Genomic DNA, 14,233 nt, shown 5'->3' on the forward strand with positions numbered 1-14,233 from the left:
TGTTATCGTTGTCTATTCGCTGATTAGATATACAAAAACCGGGGAAATCTATCAAGATAAGACAAAGTCTCGATTTTTGTTTATAATGGCCAGCACAGCCGCTGGGCAGTTCAATCGAACGACAGCAATCGACGCGTACACAAAGCGCGAAAAATATTTGAAAACTAAAAAAATTAATTCTATTAAAAGTTATTCAAAAACTGCTTCAACATGGGCTGCATAAAGGGCTTACTTAATATTCTAATCTACCTAATAAATATTGTGTTTTTGGTGAGTTATTCGTCACAAAACAGAGACACTTTCAGGACACTATTGTGAAATGTGCTTAAGTGACTTTAATTAAATATTTTAAGAATTTCAACAATACTTTTTTATATATCAATAATTCTAAAAAGAACTTTGGTAAATCTAAAAAGTATATGTAAAAAGATTGGAAATGTCCGAAATAGAAATTTTATTGTATATACAAACTAAAATAATTTCATGCATTATTATTTATACGAAATTTGGAAGAATTTTTGAAACTCTTTCAATAAAATGTAAATTTAATATATCAATTTTAAGTTTTATAAAACAGAATTAAATTACATACACATATATTAAATATAGTATAGATGAAAATTAGAAACAAAGCTTTAGTCGGTAGACATTCTGAACCGCGGTGAGAGGTGATATTTCAATCATTCTACTCTTCCTTATCTATATAACGAGCAATACATATAAAGCATACAAACTGCACTGTGCTTATGGACTTTACCATGGGAAATAAACTGTTGAATTGCTCATCGATTAAACAATTTTAAGATACGAAAATAATATGGGTATTTCCCAAAGGGGGATCTTCACAGTACATCTCTTAATTTTCTAGCTAAGCTTAAGAAACGAAATCGAATAATAAGGGAATGGGATGAGTTATCGAGCAAATATGATAAACTTGAAATACGTACGGACAGAGAGACACTCAGACGGACATGCGGACATGGATATTGATATATTGCTATAGATCATCATAATTATCAAGAATATAAATATTTACATTTTGCTTAGTAACAAAAATAAATTTAATTTGTTGCTTAATAACAAACTTTAAAAGTGACATAAATTTTAAGAATATTTTGAATTCCCCACAAAATAATATAATTATAATATAAGCTAGAATAATAAGATTGAAATCTATAAAATCTAGAAACAAAAAATTGATATATTTGGAATCTTAATCTTAAATAACGTGCAATTCACATTTATCTAAGTAGCATATTACGCAGTTTATAAATCAAAAATAGACTATATGTATTTATTGTATATATATATATAGACATTGACAATTGTTGCTCATGCGCTAGAGCTCATGGAATTATTTTTTGCAATTATTATATCTCTAACTACTTATATATATATATATATATATATATGTATTGGGACCAGCTTTATCACTGCCAGTGACTCAGACATGAAAGAACATTCAGTGTCATGAAATTCTCATTACGATAAATTCCGATAGGTCGACATGTGTTTGCTATCAGTGATAGATTATGTCAGATTTGTGAAACTGATAACGATGCAAAGAGCATTTATCATCATGTAACAATATTATTATTTATCAACTATTTAAAAAAAGTAATGGCGCAGATCTTTAGGAATATATTAGTAAGTGAGAATAGTAATGAGGCTGCTATAGCAGATCATTAATAAATATTCACATTCCAGCAACGGCTATTCGTTTCATGAGAACTGCATAGAAAGGTAGTATTGTTATGCCTTAATTTAATTTATATAAGGAAGCATCGTAGTAATATAACTTCTTATAAGATCGAATATTTCTTTTATTTTTGTATAGATTGTTGGCATATTGCTAATTGTGCTGGGCTCCATAATGATATCGAATTTGACCTCACTGACTGCGGTTGACCAGCTGTCTAATTCGAACAGTATCCCTATCTGTGTGTTGGTTCTGGGTGGGTTTATCTTCATCGTGTCTTTCTTTGGCTGCTGTGGTGTTTGGCGTCAGAGCCTTTGCCTAACTACAACGGTAAGCTTCACCAGTTATTAAAATATATATGTTTATTTCTAATAACCGGCTAATTATATTTCAGTATGCCGCCATGATGTTTATACTATTTGTGCTGCAATTGGTGATGACCTGCTGGATTGCTGTGAATGGCAAAGATTTCCTTAACGATATGAGCAAATTGGTTACTAATGTTTGGAATGAGAACACACCTGCAAATGACTATCCAATGGGCGCATTGGAGCTCACATTCGACTGCTGCGGCAATACCAGCTACAATAACTACCTTCAAATGAATCAACCTGTGCCCGGCACTTGCTGCGGCTTTTCGAATCGCCAGCAGGCCTGCCCAGCTAGCATTTACGAGTTCCGCGAGGGTTGCAACCAGAAATTCACCGATTTCTGGGATGATAATAACGATCTGATCTTGTGGTCAGGCCTAGGTATTTGCATATTTGAGCTGATTGTCTTCATCGTTGCCAGTCTGTTGGCCAATTGTATGCGAAACAAGAATTCGGTCAGATAAGTCAACGATTAAATGTATTCAAGCAAAATATTCCATTGAAATTACTGGTAAAAAAGAGGAATGAAAAACTAAAACAGATAGCAAAATAAAAAACAAACAAACAAGAAAAATATAGAGTTTGTATTATTTATATATTAAATTATAGATAGTTTTTAAATTTAAAATGTTTTATGCCAATTTTGTAAGATTAATTTTGATATATAAAAACTACTTCTTATCTTTTACGTAGTTGTTTCAATAATTATTATTATTTAATTTTAAAAACTTATTCATTTATTTATTAATTTAATTATGAATATATATCAAATTCATTGTAGTGAGGTGCTCAGCATTAATTATTTCGCTAAGCCTAAAAGTATGCAACGCTTGATAAAGCTTATTCGATGAAAGCTTAACAGAAAGCTTATTATAACTTTTTATTATCAGTTATTGCAAGCTAAAAATGAATCAGTTCGCGCTCAGAATTGGAGTTGTAAAGGTCGATAGAATTAGCCAAGGCACACAGTACAGATTCTTCTAAAAATGGATTGCGGTGGAGTTTTGGTTAAATATGTGCTATTCATATTTAATATATTGTTCGTAGTAAGTATTTCCAAAGAAAGCTCATCTGAACGTAACACAAAACGAAAACAAAGGAATATCTTATCTCTTATTAAAAAAAAAAAAGCATGATCTAAACTAAATATTTTGTGTTACGTGTGTTATATACACATAGATTTATCGGCTTTATCTTATCTTATATAAAAGGGCACATATCGTGAATTCAGAGTGGGAATTGTCGTGATTTTTTTTTTAATTTTCTTCACATGCCGATGAGAACCGTCATTATTGCTAATGAGCTGTTTCGAAATAAGATTTTTGTTATGAGTGATCCAATGCAATCGCCTATGCGAATGCAATGTCCTTTTGAGTCCCGCGGAATGTAATTAGTTTTCTCTTATTTTTAGATATGCGGTATTTTGCTTATCATTTTTGGTTCGCTTATGGTCTCGGAAATTAAAGACTTTTCGAGCGTGGACCAAACATTTACTGCAAATAGTGTGGCTATTATCATACTGGTGTTGGGCTGTCTTATCTTTTTGGTCTCGTTTATTGGATGCTGCGGTGCCATACGCGAAAATGCTTTCGCACTTACAACGGTAAATTTTGTTGAAACTATTCAAAATATATATAAGGTTTTATATTGATCTTTTATACTTGTAGTACTCCATCATTATGTTGGGCTTGTTTTTGTGCCAAATCTCCTTGATTATATATGTGTGGATCAATCATGTACAAATACGGCAATCTCTTGATCAGATGGTGCAAACCATTTGGGATCAGAGAAAATCTGATGGCCTCTTAATGGATACTCTCCAGAAATCTGTGAGTATTTCCAAAAATTTTACTAAAAATGGAATTAGCATTATTGTTTCAATATTTTAGCTGAAATGCTGTGGGCTGTTTAAGTTCTCCGATTATGGCTCTGTATACCCCGCCTCTTGCTGTGACTCCCCCACAAATGGATCTTGCAGTTTAACTTCAGTTATGTTTAAGCCAGGCTGCAAGTCGGCAGTTGATTCGCTATGGGACACAAATGCCAACATTATTAAATATGCTGGACTGGGTGTAACTGCAGTTGAGGTAAAATAATTGTAATTATATATGTAGTAATATTTCTGTTTTTTACTAAATGACGCATTCATAAATTTTTAGTTGGTCGCCTTCATATTTGCATGTTGCTTGGCAAATCAAACACGCAACAACGAAAGACGACAAAATTTTTAAACCGCTATATTTCAGCCGGCGCCAATAACGAAAATTATCTATTAAAAATAATTGTAATTTACTATGTTATTATATTTGCATGCTTCTATGTAAGCAAAATAATCATAAAGAAACAAAAACCTTGCAATTAAATAAATGTTATTATATAAATGCTTATTAAGTCACATAATTTAAAATTTAACCGAAAGTTTCTTATTTCTAAGCGAAACAAAATATTTCCCACTCAATAAAATATACTAAACTTCTCATAGACTACACAGTTTTTTATGATTTCCGCAGTTTGGTCACACTGATAACCAGTTTTTCGTTATGCCTTTCGTGTTACTCGAGTCAATTCAAAAACAGTTCTTCTACGAGTCAGACGTGCCGTGCGCGTGTTGCTATAAATAATAAATAGATAATTTGAATCGGAAAAGGTAATATTATTAAGCATTAAGTAGTAGTGTGTGAGTAAATGATTACGCTGTATCTCTATACAAACATGCATACATGTATAAGACAAGTTCTTGTTTCTTTTGCTTTGTGCTACGTGAGATGCTGCATTGACAGCTGCTCGAAAACGCATTCATGTGAAAGTGGTTGAAAACGAAAAGTGCGAAAGCACACTGAAAAAAAAAATTTTAAATCAAAGACGCACTTCATCGCAAAAGAATAGAATCATAAGACAAAACATTTATAAAAATAAAATCACAATCTGCTGTTCTTGTTCTTGTTGAAGAAGTGCAGTGAACTTAGTCTTTTATTTTTTCGTATCGACAGGCAGTTGAATGAGATTTTGTAGCTAGTTGTAGTTGTTGTCGTTACTATGGCAGCATCAAAATAATAAAGAAAACTCGCGATTAACATACAATTTACGACGTAAACAAGTGCGTGAAGTTCAGTATTTAATTAGTTAGCATTGTCTTTAATAGCTGCTAACCGTGACGCATATTAAAAATATGAAAAAATTAAGCCTTCACATGCGAGTTCAAATGCCTTTTTATAAAAATCATATTTAAAAAATATATGTGCACTTTTTATTACTTGTGAATATTTCGCCAAGGTCAAACCGGTTTTTTAGCGCCTAAGTATAATGGAGGAAAAGAGCAATAACGAAACACAAAATAAAGTAGAAGAACGTCTGAAACCGCATTTGATTTGAAATTGAAAAAATTTATTGTAATTAGCCCCTTGATATATGGCAGATGAAACAATTTATTAAAATAAATAAAATAATAAAAACTAAACAAATATTATTACAAAATAGTACAAAAATAAAATAATAAATAATAAAGGAAATATTTTTTGTTAAAGTATTAAATGCAAAAAATATAAATATATATAAAAAAAAATGATTTCCTTTTTATAAGGAAATTATATTTATATATTTATTTATCTATCCATAGCCGAGTTCATTGGCTCGTGAAGATAAAGAATAAATGTAAGATATGCATGGAAATAGAGAACAGATGCAATATTTTTTTCCATCACAAACAAAGTATGAGGAAATACTTAATTAAGGAAAATTATATCTTTGTAATTTAAAACAACAAAGCAGAGCTTATCTTTGGCAATCAAAATAACAATAAATACATACAAAACAAGTTTATCTTTGTAGCTCAACTTTCCACTGGATAAAATAAAGTTAATTAACTGTACAAATCATGTTGATCGCATGCATATTGGACTTACATAACGCCTAATAGCATCAATTTACATAGTTTGAACTTGCTCGACGCCAAAAATGCTCAAATCAAAGCGAATTTAATATTTATTTAGCTATTGCTCAATAAATTATTTATATTTATATAATTGTTGCTAAATTAGTTAACTTTAATGCATTGCAGGAAGCCAACAATTAAGCAAAATGGATTGTGGAACGTCCACGGTTAAATATATACTCTACATATTCAATACCATTGTGTCGGTAAGTAAATTTCGTATATCAATTTAATATACAATTATGCAGAAATATTGATTTCACAAATACTCACTCCAAACTGTCTAATAGCCGTTTATTCGAAGAATCGCAAGTGTTTTGGAATGTAAATCCCAAGCAGATTACGTGCTCCCAAAGCTTGTTTGTATTTTTGGAATACCCTGTATATATTAAAACTAAAAACGTGTTTTAAGTTGGGGTCTTTATGGTAGACGCGTAGCATTGTATTGTTGGTCTGTAGAAATGAAACTATAAAGAGGCTATACAAGTATTAGGCATGCAGTTAGTAATAGGAGTTTTTGTAGAGCTCAGATTTTCTTATGTGAGGTTTATATTAATTTTGAATAAATGCTGAAATGCAAGAATATTACATATGTTTATTATGATTATGAAGTATCTGCTATTCGTAAACTCTTGACTGTTTTTACTTAGCCAGCCTCGTTTTTGGCATGGCTGGTTTTGCGGCTATGACATCATCGTTTTCATATAATACAAACATACATATATATATGTATACAATATGTATATGTATTCAGCTTCCCAAGACAGTCAGACGCAAACGCATGCTTTAATAAATATATGTGCGTATCTGTATCCGTAGCTGTAGCTGTGGCAATATATATATCTGGTATTTGGTATCTAGAGTGTAGCTGATGCTGCAAACTGTAGACATTGTTGAGCGGCTTAATCAATTTCTGTGTGCTTATGAGGAACATTTTTTTGTATTTTGCTTATTTTCGTTAGCTACTATACACAGCTGTACTATATACAGCTGAAGTTTGCTTAAATCCCAATTTGTATATTTGTTTGCGGCTCAGGCTTTAATTGAATTTACCAGAATTCAGAAGCGACGAATGATGTCATTATATTGTGTTGCGAAATGAATCAGTTTCCAGACAAATGCAGCATTCTGTGATAAGATGAACTACACACTCTCAATCATACACCCCATAATTGACAGTAATAACAGGGAAACAGACGTGCTAGTTCGATCAGTAGACGTATGACTCAACGAGAAACCTTATATACAGTACATCGTATGGCTACGCATTTGAAATACTAATTAGCGCAAATATTTGTGCATGCAAATAGTTGAAAAGAAAACACACCCTCAAACGAAATTGTTAATTGATATGTTGCATATGCACGTTGAATATATATTAAAAATATAGCTATAGTGGCAATTGTCGGTTGTAATAATTTTCAGGGAGTCTGAAATAGTTTAAAACCCAAAGAGCAGTAAAACTACTATTAATGTGCTAGGAAAATTACTTTTCAAGCTTTTGTACTGAGTCAAGTCAAGCAAACAGACAGCCAGAGTTCTTTTTCACATAAACGTTAACACATATATTTCTACGTTGGCAATTTTAGCTTGCAAAATGTGATTCAACAAATAAACCATAAAAAACACATGAACTTCTCGTCGACAAATACAAGTTAATAATAAGAAATAAAAACACAGAAAATTAAAGCAAAAGCACAAACTTGTTGCATTGCTCAGCAACTGGTGGAAAGAACAAGCACGCGTTATTTACATAGTTCACATTTACACGTGCAAACTCACCTCGGGTTGTTTACCTGTATATATACAGATGTATATATACACAGATACCCATCTGAATCACGTGTATGTGTGTGTGTATGTGTACATAACACACTTGACAGTTATAAGGCAAGCAAATTAACAGACAGCAAAAAGCCGCCTTTGAGCGTCGCTTGGCCACACGAAAGAAAAAAAAGAAAAAAAGAAGTAGATAAGCTTTAACCAAACCGAAACTTTAATATACTTGTTTTTTTTTGGAAAACTCAAATTGTATATATTTTCCTTTCGAAGAAGTAAGTAAGCGAATAAAAGTTGTAGCAAATCGTTTCGTCTAGCTCAAAATATGCATTAGCTGCAGTCATTTTTCTGAGCTGGCTGTACGTTTTGTGCATTCCTCATATATTATTGTTTTTTTATGACAACCTTTTTTGTTCAATGTTTCTGGTCTATATGTAAGCGCGACAAACTGCTTGACAAAGCCACAGTAGTCTTTGTTAGAGTAAAAAAAAACAATCAAAAAACATCGCAACGCTCGAGAAAGCAACAAAACATTGTGCAATTCGCTGGTTAAATACAAAAGGGAAACTACAGACAGAGATACAGACACAGGTACAGGCACACATATACATAGTCACTGTGTATAGGGTCGTGTGTATTTTACCCAGATTCAGGTGCACGAAGAGCATACTTTTTTTTATTTGTATTTTCAACACGTCTGACTTTTGAGTATCGAATGCGAGTTAGAATGCGAGCTGCAACAAGTTAATGACAACCCTGACTGAGTTTTTATATGTACTATGTATAGGAATACTCAGATATATGTATGTATATAAGCATATATATAACTGATTAAATAATTATATATATATATGCATATATAGATTTAATTCATTTATCCGGGCTTTATAAGCAAGAAAAAAAAACACAGTGCTGTTTACTGTGTCAAATGTATTCAAAGGTCCCATGTCTTTCGATACAAATAAATTGCTTCATAAAATAATGTTATTTTGCAAAGTTAAAATTTTATTTATCGTCACAGTTTTTCTCACATTACTTTTAACGTTAGCAAATTTAGAAGCCTTAGTATCATTGGGGTATATCGTGTTTTAGTACTATAAATATACAAGTAGAGTGTGTAATTATTTTAGAAATTGCGATACGCTTTTAATCAAAATGTCACATGTTTTTTATTTTTGTGTTTTGTTGCACGCACACATCCTGTTGCACAAGCCGCAGCAGCAACTTGTGTACGACCTTATCTCGCTTCTCACTTGTTGTTTTCGGCCATGATAACTGAATAGTTAGAAACGGAGACCAACTGACAACGGACAGACGAGACATTCAAACAGACCAAATTTGGCGCCGCTTGGTCGGGCCATCACAGTTAGGGTGTGGCTCTAACATTGAGAGCTTCGAATTTCTTTCTCTCTAGCGTATTTATTTATTGCAATTGATGAGCAGCCAAAACAAGTATGAGTATATGCCTTTGAGGGTTGTTCCCAGGAAGTGTTGGCATAAAATGAGCTCAACATTTGCTTCTATAGACTAAACTCTTTATTAAGGCGAGAAGATATGATAACCAAAGTATGGTCTTTATGCGAGTGGCAAAGCATACATTTTCAAAAGTTTTTTAGATGGCTTTTATTATAGAGTAATCTCGTCATTATGGAGTAATCCCCAGTCGTGCATTGCTTTTGTTTTGCCAAGGGTTCACAATGGGGACCGTACACATCAATTTACATAAGAGGTTTTCTGACATGACGTCATAAGACTTAAAGAAATTAACTTTCAAATGATTTTCTATTTATATTCATATATAAATATATACTTGCATTTATAAATAGATATTTATATATATATGTATATATGTATATATATATATATATATATCAATGTTAGTCAGTTGGGCTAATTAATCATGAAGTTTTTACACTTTTGTTTTTGTCTTGTTCTATTGAGAAAGTGGAACATTCAGCAGCTTGAATAGTAGAATGTTGCTTTTGTTGCTACTATTTAGGTCAATTACGCTACAAATTTGGACAAGACCAGCTCTGAGCATCCATTCAATTCATAAATTAACTACAAAAAAACAATACGCCCACAGAGCGGCGAATATAACAAGTAAAAGTGCTTCAGGCGCACTTAAGGCAATTGGCTGCACGCTATAAAGTTTCATGTCTGTATAACATATTTGTTTCTTTTGTATTTGTTATACAAAATTAAAAAAAAAAAACTCATATTTTTGGTGTGCCTGTGTGTGCATGTGTCGAAAACCAGATTTGTATTTTATTTATTTATTTTGCATATTCGACAAGTTGGGAAACCGATCAGATGAGTGGTGTTATCAGTTCTATATATATATCAATATACAATATATCTTTACTTGCCGAAGTACAGGGTATGCGAGACAGAGCTGTAGGAATCGTGTGCATAATAAAATCTGGTAAATTCAATTAATTGGCAAACAATTGTTGATGCACTTGATATCTGCTTCGATTCAACAACAATGGAAGGCAAAAGCAACTTGCATAAATTGATTTAAATCTTGAACTTTAGTCGCTTTTTACAGCTATCTCGTACAAATATATATATAGATGTATTACGTATTAAAGTTAAGATGAGGCTTATCTAATCAGCAGCATTTAGCCTTGTACCACTGTGCGTATGCTGAGTGCGATTTTGTTAGCAAACAAAACGTTATAGCTTACGCGATGCCGCCTGCCCAAATATTTACAACTTATATACTGTATAAGCATGACTATATATATATATACAGTCATATGTACTGCTTTAGTATTTAATGAGATCTGTTTTAATTCAACTAGTTGCTTGCATTACGTCAGCAGCGTTGCGCCTGCTAATTTTAATAGCCATTAGCCACGTACTTTTGGCCCTTGTTATCCCTAAGGTCAGCTGCGGCGGGCGGTGGCCCCAGTTGTAATTAAGAATTTATATAATTTATCTTTGGCATGCTAATTGTTGTTCTCTCGCTCGCACACTCATTTTTTCGCTCTCTTTTAATTGAACATAATTGGCGCAGTATACTTCCACAGCTAAGCTATCAACTGCAACTGCAGCTCTGGCCTTACGCAATTGCTGTCTGCACAATGCAGACTCATTGTTCCATTTATGGCACCTTATATAAGGTTAAATCAACTTAACTCATAATGTATGTTTTTATATATTTGAGAGTTGTTTAAAAGTTGATTCCCCGGTGACAAATTTTTGCGAAGTGAGAAACCTCATATATATATATTTTGTTTTGTTTATTTATAATACTTGTCATTGCTTTAAAACGTCTATACAAAAAAAAAAATATATATATATTATCTATATAAATATATATATATATATAGATATGTATATATATTTATTTATATATATATATATATATATTTATATATATATATAAATATATATATATATATATATATATATATATATATATATATATATATATATATATTTTTTTTTTTTTTTTTTGTATAGAGCAATGACAAGTATTATAAATAAACAAAAATATTTTATATTATTTATTCTTAATGAAAAAGACCCTTTTTAATATACATATATTTTGAGGGAGACCCAACGTTCGCAGTTATTTAACGATATTTAAAATGTAAAATTGAATTGAAAATTTAATGTAGCGTATATTTGCCTGTAAAAATATTTACGACTTGTTATATTTTCTGTGTAATGTGCCATTTACAAGCACTTAATGGAGTCAACTCATATAAGGCATATATAGGAACCCTCAAATCAATGTAAAAACCATATTCATAATCTGAACCGCCAATTGTGTTTAACAATAATATAAAACAAGCTTTAACATTAATATGTAACAAATATAGACCAAAAATCGAATTACAAATTAGTATCTTTCAATATATCGTGTTCCTTAAATTCTTTCAGCTTATTGGCATTATGGGTATTGTGTTTGGAGTGCTCATACTGCAGAGCGTTGGCACCATTGAGGTCAATGGACAGACCGGGTTCCCACCCCAGGCAGCGTTGCCCATTTTAATGATCACTCTCTGTTCGGTTGTGGTCTTCATCTCGTTCCTGGGCTGTTGCGGTGCCATTCGCGAATCTGTGTGTATGATGATGAGTTATGCCGTCTGTCTGTTGGTCCTGCTCATCCTGCAGCTGGCAATTATTGTGCTGCTGTTCACCAACAAAGAAAAGTTTGATGTCGCCATGGGTGAAGTGATTGACAAGGTCTGGGCTTCGCCTGAAGCACGTGAGGCCGGTGTATTCGATGCCATTCAGAAATCGGTATATATTTCATATAATTATTAGATTGAATGTTTTAATATTTAACTGTTGTTTATCCTTTATAGCTGCATTGCTGCGGCAGCAGTGGCGCTTCGGATTATGTTTCTTTAAGCTTCTTAAACGATGGACTCCCTTCTAGCTGCTGTGATGGCTCTTGCGCTAACCCACTGAACATCTATGGCGGTTGCCGTTCCAAATTTGTTGATTTTATGTCCGGCAGCTCCGAGAAGGCTAAATATGTCGGTCTGGGTCTCATTGTGGTTGAGGTGAGTTTTTTCTTTCTATTACTGTATTCCGATCGTAAATAACTCATTTCTTATTTTTATTATAGCTGGTTGGCTTCATCTTTGCCTGTTGCTTGGCAAACAATGTGCGCAACTACAAGCGCCGCAATGGCTACTAAATCAAACATTTAAACACCAACACAACCATATACACACACATACATTCTCATTAACACAATAATATGTATTGCCGTAGAACGCACACGCAGTAAAAGAACACAAAACAAATGAGTAATATTGGAAATATATTCGATGTAAACCATTTGGTTACAAAAATACTTAATTTATTTGTTTGAACAAAAAAAAAACTTGCTAAACTTTTGCTAAAAAAAAAGAAGTTAAACCTAAAATCGAGTATAAACTAGTGTAAGCGCTTAAATATTGTCCAACTATTGCTTTCGTAATCAATTGCTCTGTTGAATTAACAAAAAAATAAAACGAATCCAAAGTCGTACAAAGCTACAAATAAAAATAAATAAAATGCTGATGGACAGCAACAACAATTTATGTTACAACAATCAACGAAGAGCGAATCTTAATGTTAAAACTTTGTATTTTTGTTTTGATTTTTATAAATTTATATATGATATTAACATACAAATACTATGTAGTGTTAAAGCCTTATGCTATAATTGTACCAGTTGTCTAAACAAGTGTCCAAAAGAATATATGTAAAATATATGTATACATTAAAAGTTGTTCATCATTTTATTTGTAAATTGGAATCTCTCAACGTTTTTTACATTTGACCCATAAAATATAAAGTTGATAAAAAAGTGCAGTCAAAACTCGAATTTCAAACAACGTGAATGAATAAAGCATTTAAGACGTATTTATATACATATACAATAATAATAAAAAAGTGAAACGAACCACATGTTATGCGTGTTTCTATTTTTAATTATATGGAAGCCTTGTGAGTACCTATAACCATAACTCCCCATGCAAAATAATTCCCGCGTTGCAGTAGCAGTAGCAGTGGCAATGGGTTATGTTGTGTCCCCAGGCGTTGACATGGCAGCCACAGGCTTGACCTTCGGTTTCTTAACGTTTTTGTTTAACCAGCAATTCACATCTATACATATAAATATACGTATTTGACTGTGCGATAAGTATATTGTGTATTCAATTCAGATATACATTTTTTGGGGTTGTGCATATAATACATGTACTTACGAAAGTATATTTAGACATGTTTCAATGCAATACAATGTTTCATAGCTGGAATTTTATTTTTAAATATAAAAATACATTGTATTCCTTATGTAGATGTTTTTATTATTTATTATTGTGAATTCTTTTGATATGGATTATGATATTAGCCGACTTATCCCCTGAACTATGTTTTGTTGCTATGGTTTATTTTAATATGCCAGAAACCGAGTTAACATTTCTTTTAAACTAGCTTTCGATACATCATCATGGATATATCAACGTGAAACTAATAACCAGCGATATGTATAGTAACATATAACATTTATTAAAATAATGATTATAATTAATCAAATAATGCCTGTTTTTATAAGGCGTAACAGTTGCTGCTAGTAGATAGTCCATGTATAGTTAGTGATATATCTGGAATGGTTGACGTACGAGGGATTTTACTACTGTCTGCCCTCGCTCTTGTTGCTGGCACAAATTTTTTGTTGTGCGTATTTATGCACATAACAATATGTTGTTTAACTGGATTACTCGGATTGCCATTGGGTGAGTTTTGAGTGAAATAGAATTATAAAATTGATCTCAAACAGTCGAATTTCTAGATAAAGAAGTATTAATACAACTCATAGTTGTCATGAACTGTCTTCTCTTAATGAATGGCGGTGCAGGCCATCTTTTGGCTCGTAAAAAACTTAAAGTAAATCGATATATATATATACAATATATATATTTTTAATAATATTAAATATTT

At 32.0% G+C, this 14,233-nt stretch overlaps 2 protein-coding genes across 2 annotated transcripts; both read left to right on the forward strand.

The window, feature by feature from the left end:
- The first annotated feature begins 109 nt into the window (after positions 1 to 109).
- On the forward strand, positions 110 to 12,603 carry LOC111593969. The gene is made up of 10 exons (XM_030225096.1): positions 110 to 270; positions 1,838 to 2,029; positions 2,094 to 2,525; positions 3,482 to 3,673; positions 3,738 to 3,899; positions 3,960 to 4,140; positions 6,128 to 6,207; positions 11,675 to 12,037; positions 12,103 to 12,303; positions 12,369 to 12,603. The coding sequence occupies exons 1-10, from the start codon at positions 211 to 213 to the stop codon at positions 12,438 to 12,440; spliced, it is 1,935 nt and encodes a 644-aa protein (XP_030080956.1). The 5' UTR covers positions 110 to 210; the 3' UTR covers positions 12,441 to 12,603.
- On the forward strand, positions 3,000 to 4,353 carry LOC111593976 (CD63 antigen). Its single transcript, XM_023307067.2, has 5 exons — positions 3,000 to 3,116; positions 3,482 to 3,673; positions 3,738 to 3,899; positions 3,960 to 4,157; positions 4,230 to 4,353. The coding sequence occupies exons 1-5, from the start codon at positions 3,057 to 3,059 to the stop codon at positions 4,299 to 4,301; spliced, it is 684 nt and encodes a 227-aa protein (XP_023162835.1). The 5' UTR covers positions 3,000 to 3,056; the 3' UTR covers positions 4,302 to 4,353.
- Positions 12,604 to 14,233: the final 1,630 nt, after the last annotated feature.

This window comes from Drosophila hydei, unplaced genomic scaffold (genome assembly GCF_003285905.1).
Source record: "Drosophila hydei strain 15085-1641.00,03,60 unplaced genomic scaffold, DhydRS2 tig00008122-arrow-pilon, whole genome shotgun sequence".
Lineage (NCBI taxonomy): Eukaryota > Metazoa > Arthropoda > Insecta > Diptera > Drosophilidae > Drosophila > Drosophila hydei.

What these genes read in the sequence shown, in the direction of transcription:
- LOC111593969 (XM_030225096.1), top strand. Translation starts at nt 211, where the DNA reads ATGGGCTGCATAAAGGGCTTACTTAATATTCTAATCTACCTAATAAAT. An exon ending in GCCTTTGCCTAACTACAACG is followed by an intron (nt 2,030 to 2,093) that starts GTAAGCTTCACC and finishes ATTATATTTCAG; the next exon opens with TATGCCGCCATGATGTTTAT. An exon ending in GTATGCGAAACAAGAATTCG is followed by an intron (nt 2,526 to 3,481) that starts GTCAGATAAGTC and finishes TCTTATTTTTAG; the next exon opens with ATATGCGGTATTTTGCTTAT.
- LOC111593976 (XM_023307067.2), top strand. Translation starts at nt 3,057, where the DNA reads ATGGATTGCGGTGGAGTTTTGGTTAAATATGTGCTATTCATATTTAAT. An exon ending in ATGCTTTCGCACTTACAACG is followed by an intron (nt 3,674 to 3,737) that starts GTAAATTTTGTT and finishes TTATACTTGTAG; the next exon opens with TACTCCATCATTATGTTGGG. An exon ending in TGGATACTCTCCAGAAATCT is followed by an intron (nt 3,900 to 3,959) that starts GTGAGTATTTCC and finishes TCAATATTTTAG; the next exon opens with CTGAAATGCTGTGGGCTGTT.